The 23,207-nt window shown below is 40.7% G+C and overlaps 2 protein-coding genes across 2 annotated transcripts in view; one reads left to right on the top strand and one right to left on the bottom strand.

The window, feature by feature from the left end:
* LOC136857113 (heat shock 70 kDa protein 12A) overlaps window positions 1-23,207 on the bottom strand; it is a 560,524-nt gene that overhangs the window by 343,223 nt on the left and 194,094 nt on the right. The gene's annotated exons all lie outside the window — the stretch shown is intronic.
* LOC136857112 (probable E3 ubiquitin-protein ligase HECTD2) overlaps window positions 10,871-23,207 on the top strand; it is a 236,724-nt gene continuing 224,387 nt past the window's right edge. The window contains exon 1 of the mRNA XM_068225060.1: window positions 10,871-10,947. Within this exon, the coding sequence (XP_068081161.1) occupies window positions 10,871-10,947 (77 nt within the window). The remainder of the gene's footprint in view (window positions 10,948-23,207) is intronic.

Genomic DNA, 23,207 nt, shown 5'->3' with positions numbered 1-23,207 from the left:
TAGACTTAGATGTGATACTAAGAAAACACACCGGCGAGTTAGCAGCGCGTTTAGGGGCGCTCAACTGTGAGCTTGAATCCGCGGGATAGTGGGTTCGAATCCCACTGTCGGCAGCGCTGAAGATGGTTTTCCGTGGTTTCCCATTTTCAAACCAAGAAAACGCCGGGGCTGCTCTTTAATTAAGGCCACGGCTGATTCCTTCCCATTCCTAGCCTTTCACTATCCCATCGTCGCCATTAAGACCTATTGGAAGAAAAACCCACAAAGATAATTATTTTAATTATTTTATCTCCCTATCTCACAGATACTTGAACCCAACAGTTTAGAAGGCGCAGCTCGAGCACGTTATGGGCTATTGTTGCTCTGTATTGCAAAAAGTGGGCGACCCTTTACTGATGGTGAATTTGTAATAGAATGATTAATAGAGTGCTCTGAAGTACTGAATCCACGCGCTGTGGCTCACTTTGAGGTGAGAAGCTTGTCAAAACAAACCATCTCTCGTCATGTACAGGAACTTAACGTTTGTCTACTTATGAAAATCTTGTAGACTATCAGACGTCGTTACAGACTTTGCACTCTGAACTCAATGCCCGATTCAAAGAAATGAATGATATGGCACCTCAACTTGAAATATTTATGACCCCATTTTCAGCACGTCTTGAAAAAATCACCATCATATTTCCAAACAGAGCTGATAAGACTAGAGTTCGACGCAATCCTAAAGGACAGGTACTACCACTACAGCGGTGGTTTAATATTCTTTTACAAACGTCTTCAGCCACAAGAATTTCCAAAACTTCAAGCAGTTGCCTTAAAATTTACGTCAAGGTTCGGTACAACGTATGCATGCGAACAGATGTTTTTTTTTTTTTTAAATCTGAATTTAAATAAATGGAGAACTAGTACTTCTCTCTCTGATGTTGTCTTAGAGGCTGTACTTAGAGTTTATACTGTCAAATCGATTGTACCCATTATCGGTAAATTAGTTGCCGCAAAACGATGTCAACAATCGACTTGAACGCTAAATGTATATTAAGGCAAACGCAAAGTATGTACAGAATGAATTGTGTGTTTATGTGTTCACAGAACTTTCATAAATAATAATTGTTTTCATAAGCTGCGCGCTGACTTGGCGACCTGTGGTTCTGCCTCTGCCACTTCCCCTCCTTCCCGCTCTACCTCAACGGTGCTATAGCACATCACTGGGGCTGCTGCCGGGGCGGGCCGGGGCCGTGGGAGCACATCAGTTGGAATCGCTTGCTCTAGACCCTAGCTCTGATGTTTGCACCTTTCTAGAAATAAATCCAAAATTTAGAACAAATTGGCACTTTGTTACCTTTCGACTGTTAAGATTTCAATTAGAAAAAGGAAAGGAAATAGCAAATCAACGTTATTAAAAAGCTCTCGATGAAGAGATTTAGTGGTGATATTCTGAGCCGGTTGGTAAGTGACAAGTGTTCTCAGCATTGACTTGTAAAGGGCAGGTAGTGCGAGTGTGGGAGGAAGCCAGGATTTAACCGCACATCCGACAGCCTACCTTTTACTATTTTGCATAGCGAGTAGAAGAGAAAGTGTGAGCATTTAATTTTTTTTCTTTTGGCCAGTGTAGGGACTGCGGTGAGTCGTCCGCTACAGGTAGCACCGTTGCTAGAGGGTTGGTAACTGTAGTGTAATATGCGTATGTTTATTAATGCCCTTTGGTGAAGAGAAGAATGTAAGAATCGTGTATTCCTGTGAAGTGAAAGTAAAGAGCGTGTGATTTGGAGAACACATCCAAGAACACGGGAAAACAACCTCTCAAATCATGCATTGGTGTTCATGTTTGTGGCCCTATTGCATAATGGGGCTCCACGGGTTACTGTTTACACAGGCCAAAATTCCACACCTAGTGATATTTTGTTACTAATTTTAATCCAGGTGGTATTACAATTGAAGCAAATTTTTTTACTAGTTGCTTTACGTCGCACCGTCTTATGGTGACGATGTGATAGGAAAGGGATAGGAGCGGGAAGAAAACGCCCGTAGCCTTAATTAAGGTACAGCCTCAGCATGTATCTGATGTTAAAATGGGAAACCATGGAAAACCATCTTTAGGACTGCCGACAGTGGGGTTCGAACCCACTATCTCCCACATACTAGATACTGGCCGCACTTAAGCGACAGTAGCTATCGAGCTCGGTATGGAGAAAATTGGCGCTAGAATAATTGATTTCACCCCAGAAGGAAGTTAGTCTAATGAAAGGGTGTTTAAATGTTTAGAAATCTATGGGAAAGAAAGGAAGGTCATATTCGCTATTCCTGACCCTTTTGGTGAAAGTAGAACACTTCGGGCCTTTACAGATGCTGTACATATAATTAAATGCGTCATAGATACTTTCCGCGAGAAAAGGCAAGTGTATTAAAATAATAGAGATGTGGACTTCAAATTCTATCGAAATAGATGAAAGCCATTACATTTGCAGGTTTGAAAGTTTTCCATAAACTAACTTCTGCATATATAGGATGCGGCAAAATTTCCAGATCACATTCCTCACACACAGAAGGAAATATGGTATAAGGACATGGGTCCGGAAACAGTTTATTTCCCTGTAAGAACTTATTTTCTACAACCTTACATAGCACAATGATCATGGAAAACATACAGGAACAGAACGCACCAGTATACCACATGAAATGTTCAAAATCGATACCTGTTCAGAGGCTTCCTGTTATAATGCAAGTGTTATTCGCAGCTGTGATCGTTTCATGCACCCATTGCAGCTTCCATCCCTGAGTTTCCATCGGCACTAACGATTGTACAGCTTAAACAACACAATACAGGATGTATCAGAACTATAAGGAAAAAAAAAAGAAGTCAGGGATGCTCTTCCTGTTATGTTACGAACGATGGTACAATCGGATTGGCGGAGAAAATTTTTATTTTCAAGAAAATGAGGTTACTTACTTACGGACGTGCGATTCAAACTGACGAACTTGCCGTAGGGTAGAGTGGTACAATCTCGATATAAGTACAATTCCGATCAAACTTAGAAAAACCACTGTATTTCATTTCTCAATGTTAGTACTACTTACGTGTGACCGGCTGTGGGAAGAGTGAAGAAGTTTCTTTGAGAATGTGAAAAATAATACATATGTTTCTACTAGTTTTCCGAAGTTAAACAACATTGGGCGTGGTCAAGAAGTGGATGGGTTGCAACGCGCTGTTGGTGGGGGGGGCAAGGGAATGGAGGAGCGGAAAGTAACTGGCCACCCTACCATACGTAAACTCCGGCTCAAGCACACCTCTGCGGTGGTTCGGAGCTGCCTTCGGGCAGAATGAACCCTTACCTACTAGTTTGCAAGAAACTGCTGACTTTACATTGCAAGGTGAGCGATGCTTCATTTCATTGCATTTCACGTTGTTATAAGTTTGAAGCTGTCATAGCTAAGCTCTGGGACCTTTTCTTGAAGTGTAAAGTGCTATTTGTAATAACGCCATATCTCTATGAACCTCAGGTCGGGAGTATGATACTGCAAGCATAATCAATTCTATTTCTCTGTAACAAGTCTATGGATCCCTTGTTGAAGTACATGGGGTACATTTTCGATCACATGGAATGGTAAAAATTCGATCATACATGTTTTCTCACTGCATATGCCGCACAGAACATCAGAGAAGAAAGTTTATATGAAATGATCAATTATACACCTTCATTGACCTACAGCCAGTTGGTTATCGGGGAAACAATAGCGTTGCCTAAAATTCCTGATACTCCTTCAAACAGTCAACCCAAAATGCATCATCATCCTGTCGCCGAATATAACGAATGACTGCAATTCATTACTAATTAAACACCAGATACTTCAACCATTATGGAAACCGCTTCAACGTCAACTTTTAATGTTACAAGCACTGTATCACCCGAGAAATTTATGAAAAATACCATCATCTAAAAAGAAAACCAAGTCAAAAAATGTGAAAGGTAATATCTTAATCCCATTTAATATCAGGTCAGTATTTTCACATTGTTAAGTTAAAAATCTCTTTTTAAGAATGACAATAGCACAAAAATAAATCAAAAGATAACAGCCATGTCAGGATCACCAAATCTTCAAGATGATACATCTCAACGAGAGCATTCGAAAGACAACCACTGTGGATTTTGTCATCCGGATAATAACTGTGAGAATTACGTGTTAAAAGAACCATGGATTCAGTGCCAGGACGATAATGCGTGGTATCATGAATATTTGTTGAGGGAAAAGGAAAGAGATATTTTGAGTATGGAAAATGTGTGTGATCCAAATTGTACTTAGTGTGATCATAATTGTACCACCAGTGGTACAAATGCGATAAAATTAATAATGTTATTTGTTTTACGGTTTTCGGAGACGCCGAGGTGCCGGAATTTAGTCCCGCAGGAGTTCTTTTATGTGCCAGTAAATCTACCGACACGAGGCTGACGTATTTGAGCACCTTCAAATACTACCGGACTGAGCCAGGATCGAACCTGCCAAGTTGGGGTCAGAAGGCCAGAGCCTTAACCGTCTGAGCCACTCAGCCCGGCAATACGATAAAAAACAGGCTCTTTTGTTTCATATAATTTTTATAATGAAGGCTTATTTAAATACTATTATTAATAATGTGTGGCACTGTTTAAGGTGGCTACTTCATTTTCAATGTAAAACAATGCTGATAGTACATCAAATGAAGTGTGAGAGTATGATTAATTACATTTTGATCGAAAATGTACCACCTTACCCTATTTGCTATGGCAGAGAGTCCGCCGCTGCCTGTTGCTGTGCGTCAGACGTGAGAGAGGGGAAGTGGGAAGTGGGAGACAGAAACGAATGCACAAGTTTCTCGTTCGTTTCGCATAGTCGCTTCCAGCCCCAGTAGGCAGTGTACAGTCTGTTCGGCACAAATTGACTACTATGCGAACCCCTTGTACCAAGAATACAGGCAGCTTTCCAGGTCGTTCACGACACACCACACATCCTGAACAGAGACCAAAACTCACTACTACACCGTTGTGAACTGTGTATCGAAGTAGACGCTACTTTTTTTTGCTTTATGTCGCACCAACACAGAAAGGTCTTATGGCGACGACGGGATAGGAAACGCCTGAGAACTGGAAGGGCCGTGGCCTTCATTAAGGTACAGCCCCGGCATTTGCCTGGTGTGAAAATGGGAAACCACGGAAAACCATCTTCAGGGCTGCCGACAGTGGGACTCGAACCCACTATCTCCCGATTACTGGATACTGGCCGCACTTAAGCGACTGCAGCTGTCGAGCTCGGTCGAAGTAGAAGGAGGGGGGGGAGGGTATTCGAACATCAACTGTAATGAAACTATTGATAATATTGTTTCCTTCGTTCAATATTTTATTCCATTTGCAATGTTGTGAGTGAAGGAGTACACAATTGTGGGGCGACAGTGTTGCATCTTCGAGAATGAAAAATAATAAAGAACGTTAGTGCGACCAACAGATGAGAGGAGAAGCGATCTGGTGCATTCCTTGACTGACAAGTGTGTCTTAATTACAGTGTGTTCTTGTACTGTGTGTGCGGTTACGGCTGTTTAATAAACGAACTGTGGATATTGCCTGTACGAGTCAAGGACACTCCTGTGCGAATCGAAGCTTGTGATGTTGTAAAAGTCTAATTTTACGTGGAATTCAAATCACAAGGAAGTGACATCATTTCATTTCAATAATTCCATATGCATAGGCCGGGATTCCAACCGTGAAAAGCTAATGGCAATGTTCAAGCCGGGCTCAGTTCGGTGGTATTTGAAGGTGCTCAAATACGTCAGCCTCGTGTCGGCAGATTTACTGGCAAGTAAAAGAACTCCTGCGGGACAAAATTCCGGCATATCGACGTCTCCGAAAAAGTAGTTAGTGGGACGTAAAGCAAATTACATTATTATTATTATTATTATTATTATTATTATTATTATTTACATCGTTATGCCCTACTCAGGAGCACGGTTGAACTTGCTTAGCTGATGTGTTGGCCTTCTTTTCCTCCCAAAATCTCTTCATCGTCTCGTTGAGCTTCTTCCTTCGTTCTTCTGTCCAAGTTATAGTAGCTCTGGTGTTGGGTTTGTCTTCAAAGTGGTGATTGTCGATTTTGGTTCTGAATTTACATCTGTCCTGTACAATGTCTTCTGAGATGTTGATTTCCTGGAGATCTGTTTCAATTTCACGAAGCCAGCTGTTCTCGGTTTTAGACGAAAGGGCCAGGTTGAAAATTCTTTTAGTTAACCTGTTAATGTTCATTCTGATAATGTGTCCATAAAATTTCAATCGTCTTTTCCGAAAAGAGTGAGAATTTTTTTCAGAATGACAATATATCTCCTGGGATGATTTTTCTCTCCATATTCCATCTATACAAACTGGGCCAAAAAATTTTCGTAAAATTTTCCTTTCTTATTTCTCAATCTCTTTGGTTAAAGGTCAACCACCAATGATTAAGGGTTCTGAGGCATATAACGCTTCAGTTTTGATCACTGCGTTATAGTGTATAAGTTTTGCATTCCGAGATATTGATTTTTTATTATACCTGTTCCAAGTGATCCTGCATGCTTTCTGTAATTTGGAAATTCTTTCTTTATTTGCTTCGCGGTTTAAACCAGAGGGCTGAATAGTTTCTCCCAAATATTTAAATTGGTTCACTTGAACAATTTTGCCGAATTTATTTATCATAGGTTGTCCATCTAAGTATCGTGAGGCTCCTTCCATGTACTGAGTTTTCTCATATGAAATTTGAAGTCCCGTTTTGATGGCAATTTCATGCAATTTTTCAATGGAATGAATTGCTTCATACCTATTATTGGAAAGGATTGCTATGTCATCACCAAAGGCCAGACATTGCACGTGAATTCTGTCTTTACGTAGTCTTCCAAGGGTTATTCCTTTAGTTTCCATTTCCCAGGTCCTGATTACTTTCCCAAGTACCAAATTAAACAGTAACGGCGATAAACCATCCCCTTGACGGACCCCGGTGTTAACAGGAAAAGGCTCAGATATTTCGCCTAGGAATTTAACTTTTGAAGTTGTGCCAGTTAATGTTGGTTTGATTAATTCTCTTGTTTTTTTATCCACTTGAAATTCTTCTAGAGTATTGAAAAGTGTTTCGCGGTCTATAGAGTCATATGCTTTTCTGAAATCTACTGTTTGTCTGGTTTTGCGCATTTGGAGGATAGTTTTGAGATTAAGGATTTGTTCTGTACAAGATCTTCCTTTTCGGAAACCTGCCTGGTATTCAACCAATTAGATGGTCTGTTTGTTTCTCAAGTCTAGTGAGCAAGGCTTTGGAAAAATTTTTGTAAGCAACTGGTATCAAGCTCGTTTTATCCCCTTTCTTGTGTAGTGGATGGATTAGCGCACATTTCCAATCTTCCGGAATTTCTTCAGTGATCCAGATGTTTTCAAGAATCGAGTGGATTTTCCGGGCTACGCTATCACCTCCTATCTTCAGCATTTTGGCAATTATACCCTCTTCCCCCGGGACTTTATTATATTTGAGTCCATGGATTATTTCTTTGACTTCTTCCAGTGTTGGGGGTTCTGAATCTTGATTAGATAAGGGTTTTTCAAAGGTGAGTTGTTCTTTAGGGGATTTACAGTTTAGAAGATCCTGGAATTAAGCTGCTAGGAGTTTGCAGTTCTATTGATTATTCGTTTCCAATGTCCCATCTGGGCGTTTGAAGCAAAGACCAGGTGCCTGATAACTTGATAATTCTTCTCTGAAAGTTTTGTAGAAGTTTCGTGTATTGTTTTTTGTAAAAACTTGTTCAATTTCTGCCAATGTGTAGTGTTCGTATTTGCATTTTTCAGACCTGATAACTTTTTATGTTTGTTTCTATATTTTGGTGAATTCCTGCCAGGTTTGTTCAGTTTTATGAGAATTCCAATTCTGCCAGGCTTTAGTTCTAAAGTTTATGGCCTTGTCGCAGGTTTCATTCCACCACCTATGTTTGCGTTTCCTGGGTGGTGTGCCAACATTTCGAGAAGCCTTCAAAAGTATGTCTTTGAGTTCTAACCAGTTCGAAGGATTGTGAGTAGGAATACTTTCATTGAAAGTACTAGAGTTCTGTTTAAGAAATTCCGGATCGACACGCAGGTTTTTTGTTATTCTGGGTTTGGACCTGTTTGGTTGAAATTTGACCTTGATTAAGGATAGATGGTGGTCAGAGTCAATGATCCCTTTTTTAACTTTAACATTCATAATTTCTTTTTGATTTTTCTTGGAAATAGCCACATGATCTAGTTGAAATTCTCCCAAGAGAGAAATTTGGGGATCTCCAGGTTGTTTTCTTGTGTGGAAGCGCCCGGAAAGGTGTTGACATTAATTTGAGATCAAAATTTTTTGCAAAAATCAATTAATCCCTCTCCATTTTTATTAGTTCTATTGTGCGCTGGGTATAGTCCTACAATGGTCCTGAATTTCTTTTCCCTACCAATTTGGGCATTGAAATCTTCTAACAGAATTTTTATGTGATGACTTGGAACTGTGGCTGTAGTTTCTTCTAGCAGTTCCCAGAAGTCTTCCACCATTTGTGGATTTTTTTGATTGTAGTTATTGGTGGGTGCATGTGCATTAATTAATGTATAAGCTTTGTTTCCTGATTTAATGGATAGTGTTGAAATTCTTTCAGAAGGCGAAGAAAAGTTAAGTACTGAGTTTACAATGTTTCTTCTTACAGCGAATCCTGTGCCAAATTGTAATGGTCTCTTATGAAGGGAGATTGCTGGCTTGCCTTTGTAAATTCTATAATTTCCTGAGTCAAAATGATTTTCATTCATGTATCTGGTTTCCTGAAGTGCTAAAATTTGGATGTTTAAGTTATCTAACATGTCTGTTAATTGTTTCAACTTCCCAGTTTTCCGAAGTGTGTTGATGTTTAGACTACCAAAGAAAGTTTTGCATTTTGGGCGAAGAGATTTGGGAAGCTCCGATACATTCCCGCATGATATTCTCGGTCCCCCAGAATCCGATGACCGAGAAAAACTAGTATGTCTACTAGGGCCTGGGGTAGTTCTATTGTAGGTTGATTCCATCATGCTATCAAGTTAAAAGTATTGGGGACATCGATCTATGTCGGTGTCATGGTTACAACTGAAGTAGTGAGCTTCAGAGGTTGCTGAAGACGTTCGCGAGCTGTGCCTGTTATTGGTCCACGAGAGGTATTTTATTTCCCTCAAACCCTCCGGACAAGTCCGGCGAGCCTCCCGATCCACCACCCGGGACGCGCCCGATAGGGGAACAGGCTGAAACCCCCACGCGACATTATTATTAATATTATTATTATATTATTATTATTATTATTATTATTATTATTATTTGTCCAACTCTGTATTAATAATAATAATAAATAATAATGCCTGGCTGAATGGCTCAGGCGGGGGAGGCGCTGGCCTCCTGACCCCAACATGGCAGGTTCGATCCTGAATCAGTCCGGTGGTATTTGTAGGTGCTCAAATAAGTCAGCCGCGTGGCAGTAGGTTTACTAATACGTAAAAGAACTCCTATGGGACAAAATTTCGATACCTCGGTGAAAACCTTCAAAAGTAATTAATGGGGCGTAAAAACAATATTATTATTATTATTATTATTATTATTATTATTATTATTATTATTATTATTCAGGCATGTTGATTTGACACAATGTAGGCTGCATTAGAGTGGTTTTGTCGACTAGACACGAAATCTATCACAACAGATCTTCTGCGTGCCGATATCGCACGACATGGAGTGTCAAATGGACTTCTTCCGCTCTTCAAAAATCCGACTACTTCTGCCCGATTTGAACACGCGACATTCTACTTTAGTGAGCGTTGTTATAAGAGGGGTAGAGTGACTCCTAAAAGATGTACTTCACTTTCTGATTGTAAATCAGACAGGCTAAAAATAAAACTTGTAATTGTGAAATTAGTGTCGTTCGTTTGAATATTTCAACAAGAGACAGAAGGAGAGAATCACACCACCACTGACGGACAATGGCCAAGGTTTCCTCCCACAAGCCAGCGCACGGCCTTCTGCGCCGATCGAACACGCCACTGTCCGGTCGACTTCAGACATTCCAATTACCGGCCAGTACAAAGTGAACGAGTACATTGAGCCTAGCGAGCATCACAAAGGTATGAAAACCGTGTGCTGTGTGCTGTGTCAAACATAAGGACAAAGAGGAAACTGTTCCAAAACTTTCGTGCATGACTACTTTCTTCATTTTTCTCCTTTTCTGAACTTTCTCTTCACCACTATTCTGGTTGTGAGTGATGGCACTTATTATCAGTGACTTTTAGAGTTATTTACATTGCGTAAGACCGGAAAAGTCTGTTTGAAAACTTTCTCTTTTCAACCATGATCTTTGAATATTTCAGTGATTGAATTACGAAATAGAGACAGGTTGACTGTTTCTGGGGTACGAAATAAATGACGTTCAATGAAAATGTCTATTAAGCTCTCCGAACATCGGAATTTTGGACGGGGAAAGTACACAGTAAATTTATTCGACTTAAGAGAAATTTTTCTTTGTTGTATGTTTACTGACTGAAGTGTTCGTGATGCCATCATATCATTTTATTGTATAGAACAATGGTTTGCGTAAGACTATGTAGCCATGATACTGTGGAAAACTGGAATGAATTCCGTTTTAGAACTGTTCGCTAAGAACTGTTTTAAATAGAAATGAAAACGTGTTACTTCCCTGTGTTTTACTGCTAACTGGACAAACAACGCTGAACTTAAAAGGAATCAAGTGGAAAGTAATAATAAAGAACTATTTTCATGTTAAATTGTCTTCTAAGTGAAGATTTAGATTATGCCTGTGCTGTGCGGGTCTCGACTACCTGGTGTCTGTGCCAGGTTCTGATTGGTTCTCCTCATGTCTTGGGTATGGGAGAGGTTTAGGAACACCTTCAGAACGACCGTAGAAGATGACGTGGAGGAGCTGGAGATCGAGCTGGTAAGGAACCATCCATATACTGAAAGCATTTTCAAGTTTAGATACCAAACACCGTAGCTTACATGGCAGTGCATTAGCCTAAAATAAATACCTCGTGAGGCAACTAAGATCATAGAGATTCCATTATCATTGTTGTCAAGCCTGGACGGCCATCATCCTAGAAGTTTTGCTCGAGCTCCTTGTCCATTCTACTGCTATGCCAGTGGTCCCTGATTAAACCCTGTGGAGGCCTCTAGGCAATCGAAATCTAGGGGGCCCGGCTTGTAAAATAACTCCTAGTAATTTAATTTTTAATTTTAATAAACCAATTGTACTAGAAAACAAACATTAAGACTTATTAATCTTATTTAACAAATGAATACATGTTGTTTAACAACAAATATAGAATATTAGGCCTATTAATATTACAGAATATTATTAAACACAAATTTAAAATATGAATAATAAACCAACAAAACTTAAAATATTAATTTTCAATTAGTATATATATATATATATATATATATATATAGATATGTGTGTGTGTGTGTGTGTGTGTGTGTTGAAGTCCATTAATTTTGAAGTTGTATTATTCAGTGACTGTAATTGAAAAACGAGTTCAGTCGATATTGAGTCAAATAAGATCAATGATAATTTTTCAAAGTTTTAATTTATAAACTGTTCATTCACTTCGAGATCGCGAGACATCTAAAAGTTCTAAACGCTGTCATAATATGTTTTAAAGATTTATCGCCGGGTTGACTGGCTCAGATGGTGAGAGTGCAGGATTTATGAACTGGCTCGGTCCGGTGGTATTTAAAGGAGCTAAAATACGTCAACTTCATGTTGTTAGACCTACTACCACGTAAAATAACTCCAGCGATACAAAATTTCGGCATATCGGCTTCTTCGAAAATGGTGAAAGTAGTTAGTGCGGCGTACAATCAATAGCATTAGTATTGACGAATTATCGTTGCCTTTTTTTTTAAGTTAAGGTTTCTAATTTGTGAAGAGTTAGGTTGCAAATATTGACAACTGACAGAAAAAGTGCTTCGAAGAGAAATTGTATTTTTTTCATTACAATTTACTTTACGTCACGCCGAAACAGATAGATATTATGGCGACGATGGGATAGGAAAGGACTGGGAGTAGGAAGGTAGTGTCGATAGCCTTGATTAACGTACAGCCCCAGCATTTGCTGGTATAAAATTGAAAAACCATCTTCAGAGCTACCAACAGTGGTGTTTGAACCCACTATCTCCCGAATGTAAGAGAAAGTGTAATGCGAACCTTATGTCTATTGTTAATGTACTTCAAATTGTTAATAAGCACATTAAAGGTAGCATAGAATTTTTCTCTTTGGAGATGTAAAAATGTCCTTTCTTTGGATTTTTCATTTTTTCTATCTTTTGGACACAGTTTAAGAAAAGTATGATTGTCATTTTCCTTCAAACTTAAAGTCAGCGTTATTTCATTCCGTTGTCGCGGGGCCCCTAAAATGTGTGGGGCCCATAGGCCGGTGACTACTCTGCCTGTTTGGTAATGCGGTACAGTATGGCAGCCCCTGTAACATTACCAGGCGTATTCCTAGTTTTACACACATACTCTGAACACATTTATTATTGTAGCTGCGCAGTTCAAAAACTCCACCATTCGAAGAGCGATTGTTTCATATTTGTTGTAGGAGAATGCTGTGAGGGAGGACTATCATACCACTAGTTCCAGAGCGTCTAATTTAATGTCACGTCCAATGTTATTATTAAATTCACAGGCTTCATGATCGTAATTAGTAAATGAAACAGAGGAAATTTCCATAATGTAAACCACTTACGCATCTCAGTATCTTATTGTAATCTCCCTTAGGAGCTTGGCGTGAGCATCAGACCTATTCTTGTAGAAGTGGGAGTTCCGATTGAATCCAGATTCTTAGCTGATTGGTCAGCATAGTGATCTTCGATTCGAAGGATTCTAGATTCGATTCCCGGCCGGTCTGGGGATTTTAGATAAGTCTAGTTTATTCCTCTGATTTTAGGACTGTTTTATACACACCATTCATATACACACAAAGCAGCTGAACATAAAGCCAACTACCACGCGGTGTTGATTATTATGTAGAAGAGAAGTATAATTAGGTAACCCTCTTAACATAAAACAGGCAAAATTGAAAGAGGTCCGTCCCTTCAAAGAATGCTTTTTTTTTTTTTTTTTGCTATTTTGTTTTACGTCGCACCGACACAGATATGTCTTACGGCGACGATGAGAGAGGAAAGGCCTAGGAAGTGGAAAGAAGCGGCCGTGGCCTTAATTAAGGTACAGCTCCGGCATTTGCCTGGTGTGAAAATGGGAAACCACGGAAAACCATCTTCAGGGCCTTCAAAGAATGAAGACATCGGGAAAGGGAAGGGAGGGGCCAGGAAGGGCGCGAAAATTAAAGACTCCCTCCGTGTCGCAAATCTGTGTCGGGGTCTCTAGAGAATGAGAGTTGGCCAAGGGAGGTAGGATAGGATAAACTTAAGTGATGATCCTGGCACACGTAAAACTAGGGCTATTCCACATGTGTGACACATATCACCAAGGTGTGCGAAAATCGGCTAAGAAAGAAAGAAAGAAAGAAAGAAAGAAAGAAAGAGAATTCAAGGTGTAAGGTTACCATGTTCCCCTCGGATATTTCACTTTCTCATTTTATATTTATTTCGACTTTCCCCACCTAGAGTATGTCCCTGAGGACAAAGTATTAAAAAAAGATGAATGTTAAAAGTAATTGTGAGATGATGATATATTTCTAGCGGAGTAATGACTGCTCTCTTACAAATCATCATCATCGTCGTCGTCGTCAAGAACTTGTTTCTTGACCTGACTGTTTTCGTAACTCCCTTATTTTAACCGTATCTACTATAATGCTGTCATTTCGTGTGGCTATTTCAGCCGAATACTACCACCCTTGTAAGGTAGACCCTCCGATGAGGGTGGATGGCATGTGCCGTGTATTGAGAACTCTTTTTTTGTGATGGAGGATATTGTTGTGTGAGATGAGTCCCGGAGCCAAAGAAACGAACTGTTTACGAATAAAATCCCCATAATACAGCCGAGAACCGAAACTGGGGCGTCAGTTCCCGTAGACCATGGCACAGACCACTTAGCCATGGAGCCGAAAACCATCAATTCTTACAAAAATAAAGAAAAATCAACTTTACTAAATATTATCTTTAGAATGCAAAAATACCCGACTTCCAAAGAAATGTAGTCAATGCGACCGGCTGAGAGAATGGGGGCAAGACATTCGCCTAATGTGTTCAAGTTTGCGGGATTCTATCCCAATAAAGTCTGTTTGTAGTTAAGAATGCTAGAGATCAATAATTACTACACTGAATGAATCTTCATGAAGAAATTCGGACATTAAGGCGTTTGTATTCTTTGGTAATAGACTAATATGATGGTTTAAAATGAAATAGCGTGGCCTGGATGCGTTACTGGTGTACTCGCTGTCTTCTGATATGTTAATTTTATTGTCAATTTGAACATATTTAACATATTTTATTGCAAGTACTAGTGCTTTGTTTCTTTTACCCATTTGAGCCAATTTGAAACAGACTCTGTTCCTTCTTGCTATACTATACGACGATGAATTCTGCCCGACGCTATATGTGATTTTTTTTTTACATTAATCATTAACTAATGTCACATGTATTCGCTTTTATGAAATTCCCGTACGTATTTCATTCATAGATATAATGCATTCAGAGTAATTGAGGAAATGTACGAAGCCGAGCACTGCATTTGCTTTGTAACAGGCAATCGTTAAAGGCTTAGAAGTAATATTGCCTAGATTTACGTGCAGCCATGTTCTAAGTCGAGCATTCATTTGGAATAAATTTACTCCACTCGTAGTAAAAACCAGCAAGAAAATAGCCGTATCTTGACAGTCTATACTCAGTAAAAAGTTAGATCTTTTGAAACTTGCAAATGATAATGGTGCCTTTGCTGGCGAGATCTAGTGTTTACAGTGCACTATGTCTTCTAGTGTGGGCTGGAATAATGTTGTTACTTTAATTGACCTGTCTCAGTCTCATCCTTGGCTTTCACAACATATAAATGACTGAGGTATGAGCGACGCTGGTAATGCCACTCCCCGTTTCACTACGATGCCTCTTCAGTGACCTTTAGGCTGTCTATGACAGCTTATGGCGGAGCTGTTGCTGATCAAGCCGGCCTTCCAGTTGACTACTCAACAGCTCATGATAACGCAGAAGAAATACTTCGAAAAGTTATATAGCCGGGGAAAAAGTATCTTACTGCAGTTTTAATGAATGCACATACTCAGACGTTTGCTGATTACGTTTGGAATGCCGTGGTCAACTATAATTTCCTTTCGGCCCCGATGATGTGTACACATTCACCTTCAAGTTGGGAGTGTGTAGTGGCGTTCATGGAGCTGCTAGCTGGAGTTTTTAATACTTCCCTTCTCTTCCGAACCAAACCCTATTAGGTTTGCGAGGGAGTTTACAAAATGTACGTCTGATACAGATACTGATTACCATAGGGAACTTGAATTATTTGTCCTGAATGAGTAAATTTATAACACCAATATCGTTACATTTAAGTCCGTTATTGGATATTGTAAATTTTCCAGCTAACCCATTTCTGGTTGCCAGGGTTTCGCCCCATTGTACTAAGTTGGGCTCATCAGCTGGTAAATAGCACACCTTCCAAGACGCATGGCTAGTGCATACCATGGAGGCCCCAGCTACTACCAACACGTTTTCATTCCTCCCCTGAAGGGGGAGGCGGGCCTCTTAGACGGTGACGCCGTCTCTCAGGCCGGGTGATTTGTTTCGGTGAAGGAGTGCTCTGAGAAGGTGAGTGGGTTGGCGGCCATGGTGTATACTAGGAACTGTCCCGGCATTTGCTTTAGTGCAGGATAACGGAAAACCACGGAAAACCATTCTCAGGACAGCCGAAAGTTGGGGCCAGCCGTGAGGTCCAGACCTGTCCCGTCTCCCAAATGCAGAGGCGTAGAGCCATGGTAGAGCCGTGGGCACCCCTGCTCTGCTCGGTTGGCCGGTCAGAGTGCAGAGCTGTTGGGCCACGGACTAGCCGTGGCCACTTATGGGCCAAGACCCACTCTGCATCTACCGACCCCGTGGAGGCTATCCATGTACCTATCTACTAAAGTATTCATTCCCCACCCTGAAGGGGCAGGGCGGGCCACCTATAAGGGAACGCCTTCTGTCTGGCCAGGAGATGAAGACTTTGAGTGGGAGTGAGGGATATGTAGGATGGGTACTGAGTGATTTCAAGAGTGGTGGGAGGTGGAATGGACATTAACATAACTGAGGGAATATTTATTATATGGGGACAAAGTACACGATGAACTTATTTGATAGGGACTTGGACAAGACATACGTTTTTTACTATCATACATGAATTATTAATATAATGCTAGTTTGGCAGAAGTATATAATGTAGAAACATATAACACGGAGTATGGTAATGGACGGGAAATCCTATAACAATTATATTAGTAGTTGGACGTGTACACATTCTTTTTTGATTAAACATAAGTATAAATTATAGTGATTGGATGGAATATTGCTGTAATATTCTGTATACAAATGATGGTTGTTTGATGAGGTGAACATGCATTAAGGAGTCACATTGTAAATGAGATGTGTATAAGAAGGGGGACGCCGACGCAACCTCATGCTCAAGATGATGATAATTATAATGGGAGGTGAAAGAGAATGCTTAGTTGTTGGTGTTATTGTTGCTGAGGGTGGTAAGGCAACAAGGAGGAAATCTAGAATGAGGGTCCCGTCACAGGCCTCGGTCGGCCACCACCCTAGGGTGGGGGAAGGGAACGAAAAAGGTGAAGAGGGGACTGGATGAATATTGGGAAAGGAGAGCGTGGGCCATTAAGGAGTTGGATTAGGGGAGGATGGGCTCGGTTGAGGGTGCGAAGGACACTCGTTGAAATGGATGAGGACGAAGGAATCCAGTTTGGGAAAGGGGAAGATATCATAGATGTCGGACGTGTGGAAGAGGAAGGGGAGACGTAGGGCATGATGGACAAGGCAACGTTCTAGGGAAAGGAGTGGGCGGTACAAGGTAGGATTCGAGTGGGCGACAGCTGCCCAGGAAATGAGGCCGTAGGTAATGAGGGAACGAACAAAGGACTTGTAGGTGAAGAGCAGTAGAGAGGAGTTAAGACCCCAACGAGCGCCGCCTAACCGTCGGACCAACCGGGTGCGGGCGGCGGTCTTGATTTTGAGGTGGAGAAAGTGGGGACGAAAGGTTAGGTGTTCATCGAAATGGATTCCTAGGTATTTTAGGATGGACTGAGTGCGGACGGGGGTATCACGGATTCGAAGGTGGAGCTTGTGGGGATCACGGGTGCTGCTGAATCTCCGGCGTTTGCGGCGAAATAGGAGGTATTGGGTTTTAGATGGGTTGAGTTTAAGGTGCCACCGGTCACACCAGGAAATGGTGTCTAGGTAAGGTTGGACGGTACGGTTAATAGATTTAATGGGGGTAGAGGGGGTGAGGATGGCTGTGCCATCCGCAAATTGAAGAAGTTGGATCGGGGTTGGAGGCAGGGGTATATCTGCTACAAATAGGATAAAGAGGAGGGAGGAGAGTGGAGAGCCTTGTGTGACACCAAGTGTGAGAGGTTGATGGAGATCTGGGTCGTGCGGTTGCTGAGAAAGGAGGAGATAAACCAGATGTAGGAGAGAGGAAGAGCAAAGAAATATAGCTTGAAGAGGAAGGCCGGGTGCGAGGTGAAATCAAATGCTACCAGGGAGGCCACTGAGGTAGGCTACTTGCAGCCACCGGCAGTGCCAATGCACTATGAGAGACTTTGTCTCATTTTCAAAAACTGATGCCTGCTTAGCCATCAGATGATACAGATGTTGATTCCCATAGGGAATTTGAAATATTTGTCTGAATAAGTAAATTTATAATACCAATATAGTTACATTTAAGTCTGTTATTGGACATCATAAATTTTCCAGCTAACTCATTCCTGGTTGCCAGCGCAGCGTTTCGCCCCAGTGTACTAAAATGTATTAATATAATGTATTATAAATGTACGTCTGACATGATTTCCTCATTTAGGTGTCACCATCACTGTGACATCTAAGTTATCATGGTAATTTAGGTGACACCCTTTCATTTCGTATTCTTTAAGCAGAATGCATCAAATGACAATTTACGCAAAAGCATTGCACCTAGGTTTGATTCAAATGAGAACATATTCTTCAGAATTGTCCAATAATAATTTCAATGCACATCTGAAATCATTTTTGTGATAGATTTCATGCTGAGAAGTAATCATCCTTGTTTTCGTTTGGCATTCTATTTTCGATTGCGAACTTCAGATTGTCAATATCTCAGTGGCCTCCATGATAGCATTTGATTTCACCTCACACCCGGCCTTCCTCTTCAAGCTATATTTCTTTGCTCTTCCTCTCTCCTAGGTTAATTACTCCAATGAACACCTCAGTCTGTTGGCCCCCTACGAACCGTGCTCCTAACAACTAACCTCCAGAACCTTTCTAACGCTAGTCCCGCAATAAGAGAGGGCTCTAATTCATTCGTTCGCAGATGAACTTTATTGCTAAATTGCTAGAAGCAGGCGTGTACTATACTCTAGCAACATCTTTTGTTTTTTACAAGTTGCTTTACGTCGCACCGACACAGATAAGTCTTATGGTGACGATGGGACAGGAAGGGGCTAGGAGTGGGTAGGAAGTGTCCGTGGATTTAATTAAGGTACAAGCCCAGCATTTCCTGGTGTTAAAATGGGAAACCACGGAAAACTATCTTCAGGGCTGCCGACAATGCGATTCTAAACCACTATCTCCCGAATACTGGATACTGGCCGCACTAAAGCGACTGCAGCTATCGAGCTCGGTCTAGCAGAATTTCTACATCGTCCTCTGATTCAAAAATTTCCTCCAACAAACTACTTCTTCCTCTGCCGTTTTTCCCCCACACCTGATGGGGTCGTATGTGGACTTGGCCTTGTTTTATGGCCGGATGCCCTTTCTGACGCCAAACCTATTCCACTGTTGTGCGAGTCTTGTGGTGATGCTGATGATGATGATGATGCTTGTTGTTTTAAGGGGCCTAACATCGAAGGTCATCGGCCCCGTTGTGGTGATTGGTAGTGTAGTACTGCATGCTGTGTGTATGTGTTGAGACAAACACAAACACCCAGAAGAATTAGATACGAATTAAAACCTAGAACCGACCGGAAATCGAACCCGAGATGCTCTGAACTTGAACCGAAGATCGCGACGCTGTCTACTCAGCCAAGGAGCCAGAAAATTCCTTCCAAGGAACAAGATCTTTCTTCCACTCCATATACCTAAATCCCTTTTCTTCCATATGTTTTGGAATATATTCTAAAAACATAAAAATAAAAAATAATTATGCATTTTCACGTTGCTATTTACCTTTCAGCCACATGTCAAAAATTTCTAGAAATGGTAATGTTATTTGTTTAACATCCTTCTAATCATTTTTACGGTTTTCTGAGACGCCAAAGTGCTGGAATTTTGTTTCATAGGATTCCTCTTACTTGCCACTTACTTTACCGACTCGAGGCTGGCGTATTTGAGTACCTTCAAATACCACTGGAATGGACTGGGATCGATTCCGCCAACTTAAACTCTGCTATCTGAGCTACTCAACACGGCAATTTTCAGAAATATGAACGATTTCAATTGGTATTGGATACCAATGATATCTGTCTTTTTTCAAACAGTCAGTCCAGAAATGACCGAACAAGTGGCTGCAGGGTTTGGGTCACGTAGCTATCAGTTTGCATTCGGGAGATGGTGTTAAGACCACGGTCGTTTTCTTCCCACTCCTAACCCCTCTACTATCCCATCGTCGTTATAATACTTATCTGAAAATTGTAGAAAAGAAGAAAGACAGAATTTGTGTGTGTCAAGTGAACGTATAACCTGAAAGCCGGAAATAAATTCTCCCTTAAAGTAGTTTGTTTACCTATTGCGGACATTATCATTCCGAATTTTAGTAAATACAAGTCCGATTTTGCTATATTGTTGAACGGATGAGCATAGTATGTATGATGTGATAATGAAAATTTCAATAAATATTTTCCCAATAATAATAATAATAATAATAATAATAATAATAATAATAATAATAATAATACTTACGCCTACCATTGATATGAACAAAATTGCAAGAGTAAAAGAATTTAAGTACCCAGGTGAATGGATCACTAAAAATTGCAATGAAAATAAATAAGTAGCTTAAAGATTTTAGAAAGTGGAAATTGCTTTTCAATACGCAAATAAACAAACATGTTTGTCTTGGAACAGCCACACGAAATTATTCCACTCCTAGTCCCTTCCTGTCCCATCGTCACCATAAGACTTATCTGTGGCGGTGTGACGTAAAGCAAGTTGTAAAAAACAGAAGATGTTGCTAGAGTATAGTACACGCCTGCTTCTAGCAATTTAGCAACGTGAAGTTAATCTGCGAACGAATGAATTAGAGCCCTTATTGCGGGACTAGCGTTAGAAAGGCTCTGGAGGTTAGTTGTTAGGAGCACGGTTTGTAGGGAACTAACAGACTGTTTCTAGCCGAGTGCAGCCCTTGTAAGGCAGACCCTCCGATGAGGGTGGGCGGCATCTGTCATGTGTAGGTAACTGCGTGTTATTGTGGTGGAGGATAGTGTTATGTGTGGTGTGTGAGTTGCAGGGATGTTGGGGACAGCACAAACACCCATCCCCGGACCACTGGAATTAACCAATGAAGGTTAAAATCCCCAACCCAGCCGGGAATCGAACCCGGGACCTTCTGAACCGAAGGCCAGTACGCTGACCATTCAGCCAACGAGTCGGACATTACTCAACAGTGATCAAACCTGAAGCTCTTCATGCATTTACACCATAAAAAAATAAACGAATCAAAGAAAGGAAAATCATGAGAAAAATCTTAGGGCCAAGAATTAAACACAGAATCCATTACCCCAAACACAGCTCGGAAATATATTTTTAAAATATCTAAACTTACTGATATAATGAGACTACCACGAATTCAACTTATAAGCCATTTGGAAAGAATGAATAACAACAGACTTACTTATCGAATACACGAATTTCTGCAAATCAAACGTTTGAGATCGAAATGGTATGATCAAGTAGAGAAATACTTCACTGCATTAGGATCACGAAATCTACAGGTAAGAAATGTAATCAGGAAGATAGTTCACACAAGGGGATTTGAGGAAGGCGAGAAGAAACCAACACGAACTACTTGGTCAGAGGAACAGAAACTACAACAATCGATGAAAATGAAGAACTACTGGCTACGTGGTCCTAAGTGCCCCATTCTCGTAGCGGAAGAAGAAGAAGAGTACGTGTATATTATATACCAACGTTATCCCTGAGGATAGTCATAAAATCATCTCTCAATGTCATGGATACAAGCTAGAGGAACCATTGTCTTAATCATGTGCAGATTCTCGTTTATGTTAATTATCTACAGCACACGAAACTTTTTTGTGATACTTTGGCTCTAGTGCTGAATCGGTGGACCTCGGTTATTTTCGAGATTCGTATTGGTAACCTCTGACACAAATATATATGAATCGATTGTGCATCGCCGTGAGACATATGGCGGTATAATTGCAACACTTTAAATAGTGTTGTTATTTAAACAGCAGTCAAAATATAGGTTAAGCTTGAACATGAGTACATCACAGGAACAACCTAGAACTCCTACATGGAAACGACGTTATATAAAATTCATATCGATGTATCATACTGTCGATTCAATTCAGCTTTCATTTCCATTCAGTTGCCAGTATTACCGGGATAGCTCTCTCCTTACACCTCACCCCCGTAAAACGAAGTATCACTAAAAGTATCACGGACTGTACATAATATTGTAGCATGGTAATCATCAGCTCTGAAAGAAGTCACTACAGCCCTCAGTCGAACTACAAGAAAATGGACTTGGTAATAAATAAAAGACAAAATAGAAAACCTGTGGAAAAGCCCACCTTCAGAACGTACCTACAAATTGTTATGTGGGTGGATGATCATCTGAAAGAGTTCATAGCTTCAAGTACCGTGGCTCGATTTCGACTCATTTAGATAAGCAAGCTTGTACTTTTATGTGACTGTTGATATCATGATCATAATCTCAGGATCAATAGTTTTACGGGGAATTCGAACCACAAACTCATTTAAAAACTCATTTAAAAAGTACCTAAATTAAAATACCCGTAATGTAGCTGCGCGTGCAAAAACCACCATTTGAAATATTTCAGCTTAGAAGTTTGGGTAGTCGTGGTCCTCGGTAGCCGTTCCAAGAGAGACACACACGACGACAGGCATACAGAACGAGTCCTCAGCTCCAACAGGCGGAAACTCCATCTGACTGTACTTCACACACAGACTGACTGCACTCTTCGCTCACTGATTGAGCTCACCACACCAACAGAACTTGTCCGCTCCCTTTATATAAGGGGACTGACCCTTCAAGACCCACTGGGCACATAAAACTCCGTAGAAACCTCCAGATCTGGAAGGCTCTCGGTCCGCGGACTCGTCATTTCCATTTGACCGCCATGCTGCCCCGAGCAAATAGAGAGGGGTCAGCCTTGCACCTAAACTCGACCATGGGTAGTGTGGCTTGAAGGGGCGGCTTACGCGCACTGGCCCCACTTAAATTAGGAGGTTGAAATGGCGGACGTTGAGGCGCGCGCTGCAATATTTTCATGAGAACTTTTTTTAATAAATGTATCGCAAGGCATTCGTCCGCTACAGTGTAACTGAAGAGTTTTCTTGATAATATAATTGTATTCTTTCTATTCGTTATGTTTATGAAATAGTTTTACCAGCATCATAGCGGTTGTTCACTGGGTATTATATAATGGTTACGTAATACCATTGCTACCTTAGTGCTCTATTTACGTTGGCCTTTTGTAACCTGGATGTTTATAGTGTATGTTATGGTATAACACATAGCTGCTTAGTGACGATGTTGTTTGTGTGTCGTTGCTGCTAATGTTAACGACGGCATATCTTGAATCAAACAAACACCAGCAATATTCCTTATTGAGCCTCTTATCAGTGTGTTCATACAGATTTACTGCTGCTCTTTACACACTATTCTTGTAGTTCTGAATGGTATTAACCTGGAGTGAACATTGCTCTGCACACAGCTCTTGCGATACTAGTGTTGACTTTTAACATTATGTTGGCTCAGGATTTAAAATGATAAACCATTCGTT

This window comes from Anabrus simplex, chromosome 1, assembly GCF_040414725.1.
Source record: "Anabrus simplex isolate iqAnaSimp1 chromosome 1, ASM4041472v1, whole genome shotgun sequence".
NCBI lineage: Eukaryota > Metazoa > Arthropoda > Insecta > Orthoptera > Tettigoniidae > Anabrus > Anabrus simplex.
Note: the sequence above shows the minus strand (reverse complement) of the source record. Positions and strands in the feature narration are given on the sequence as shown.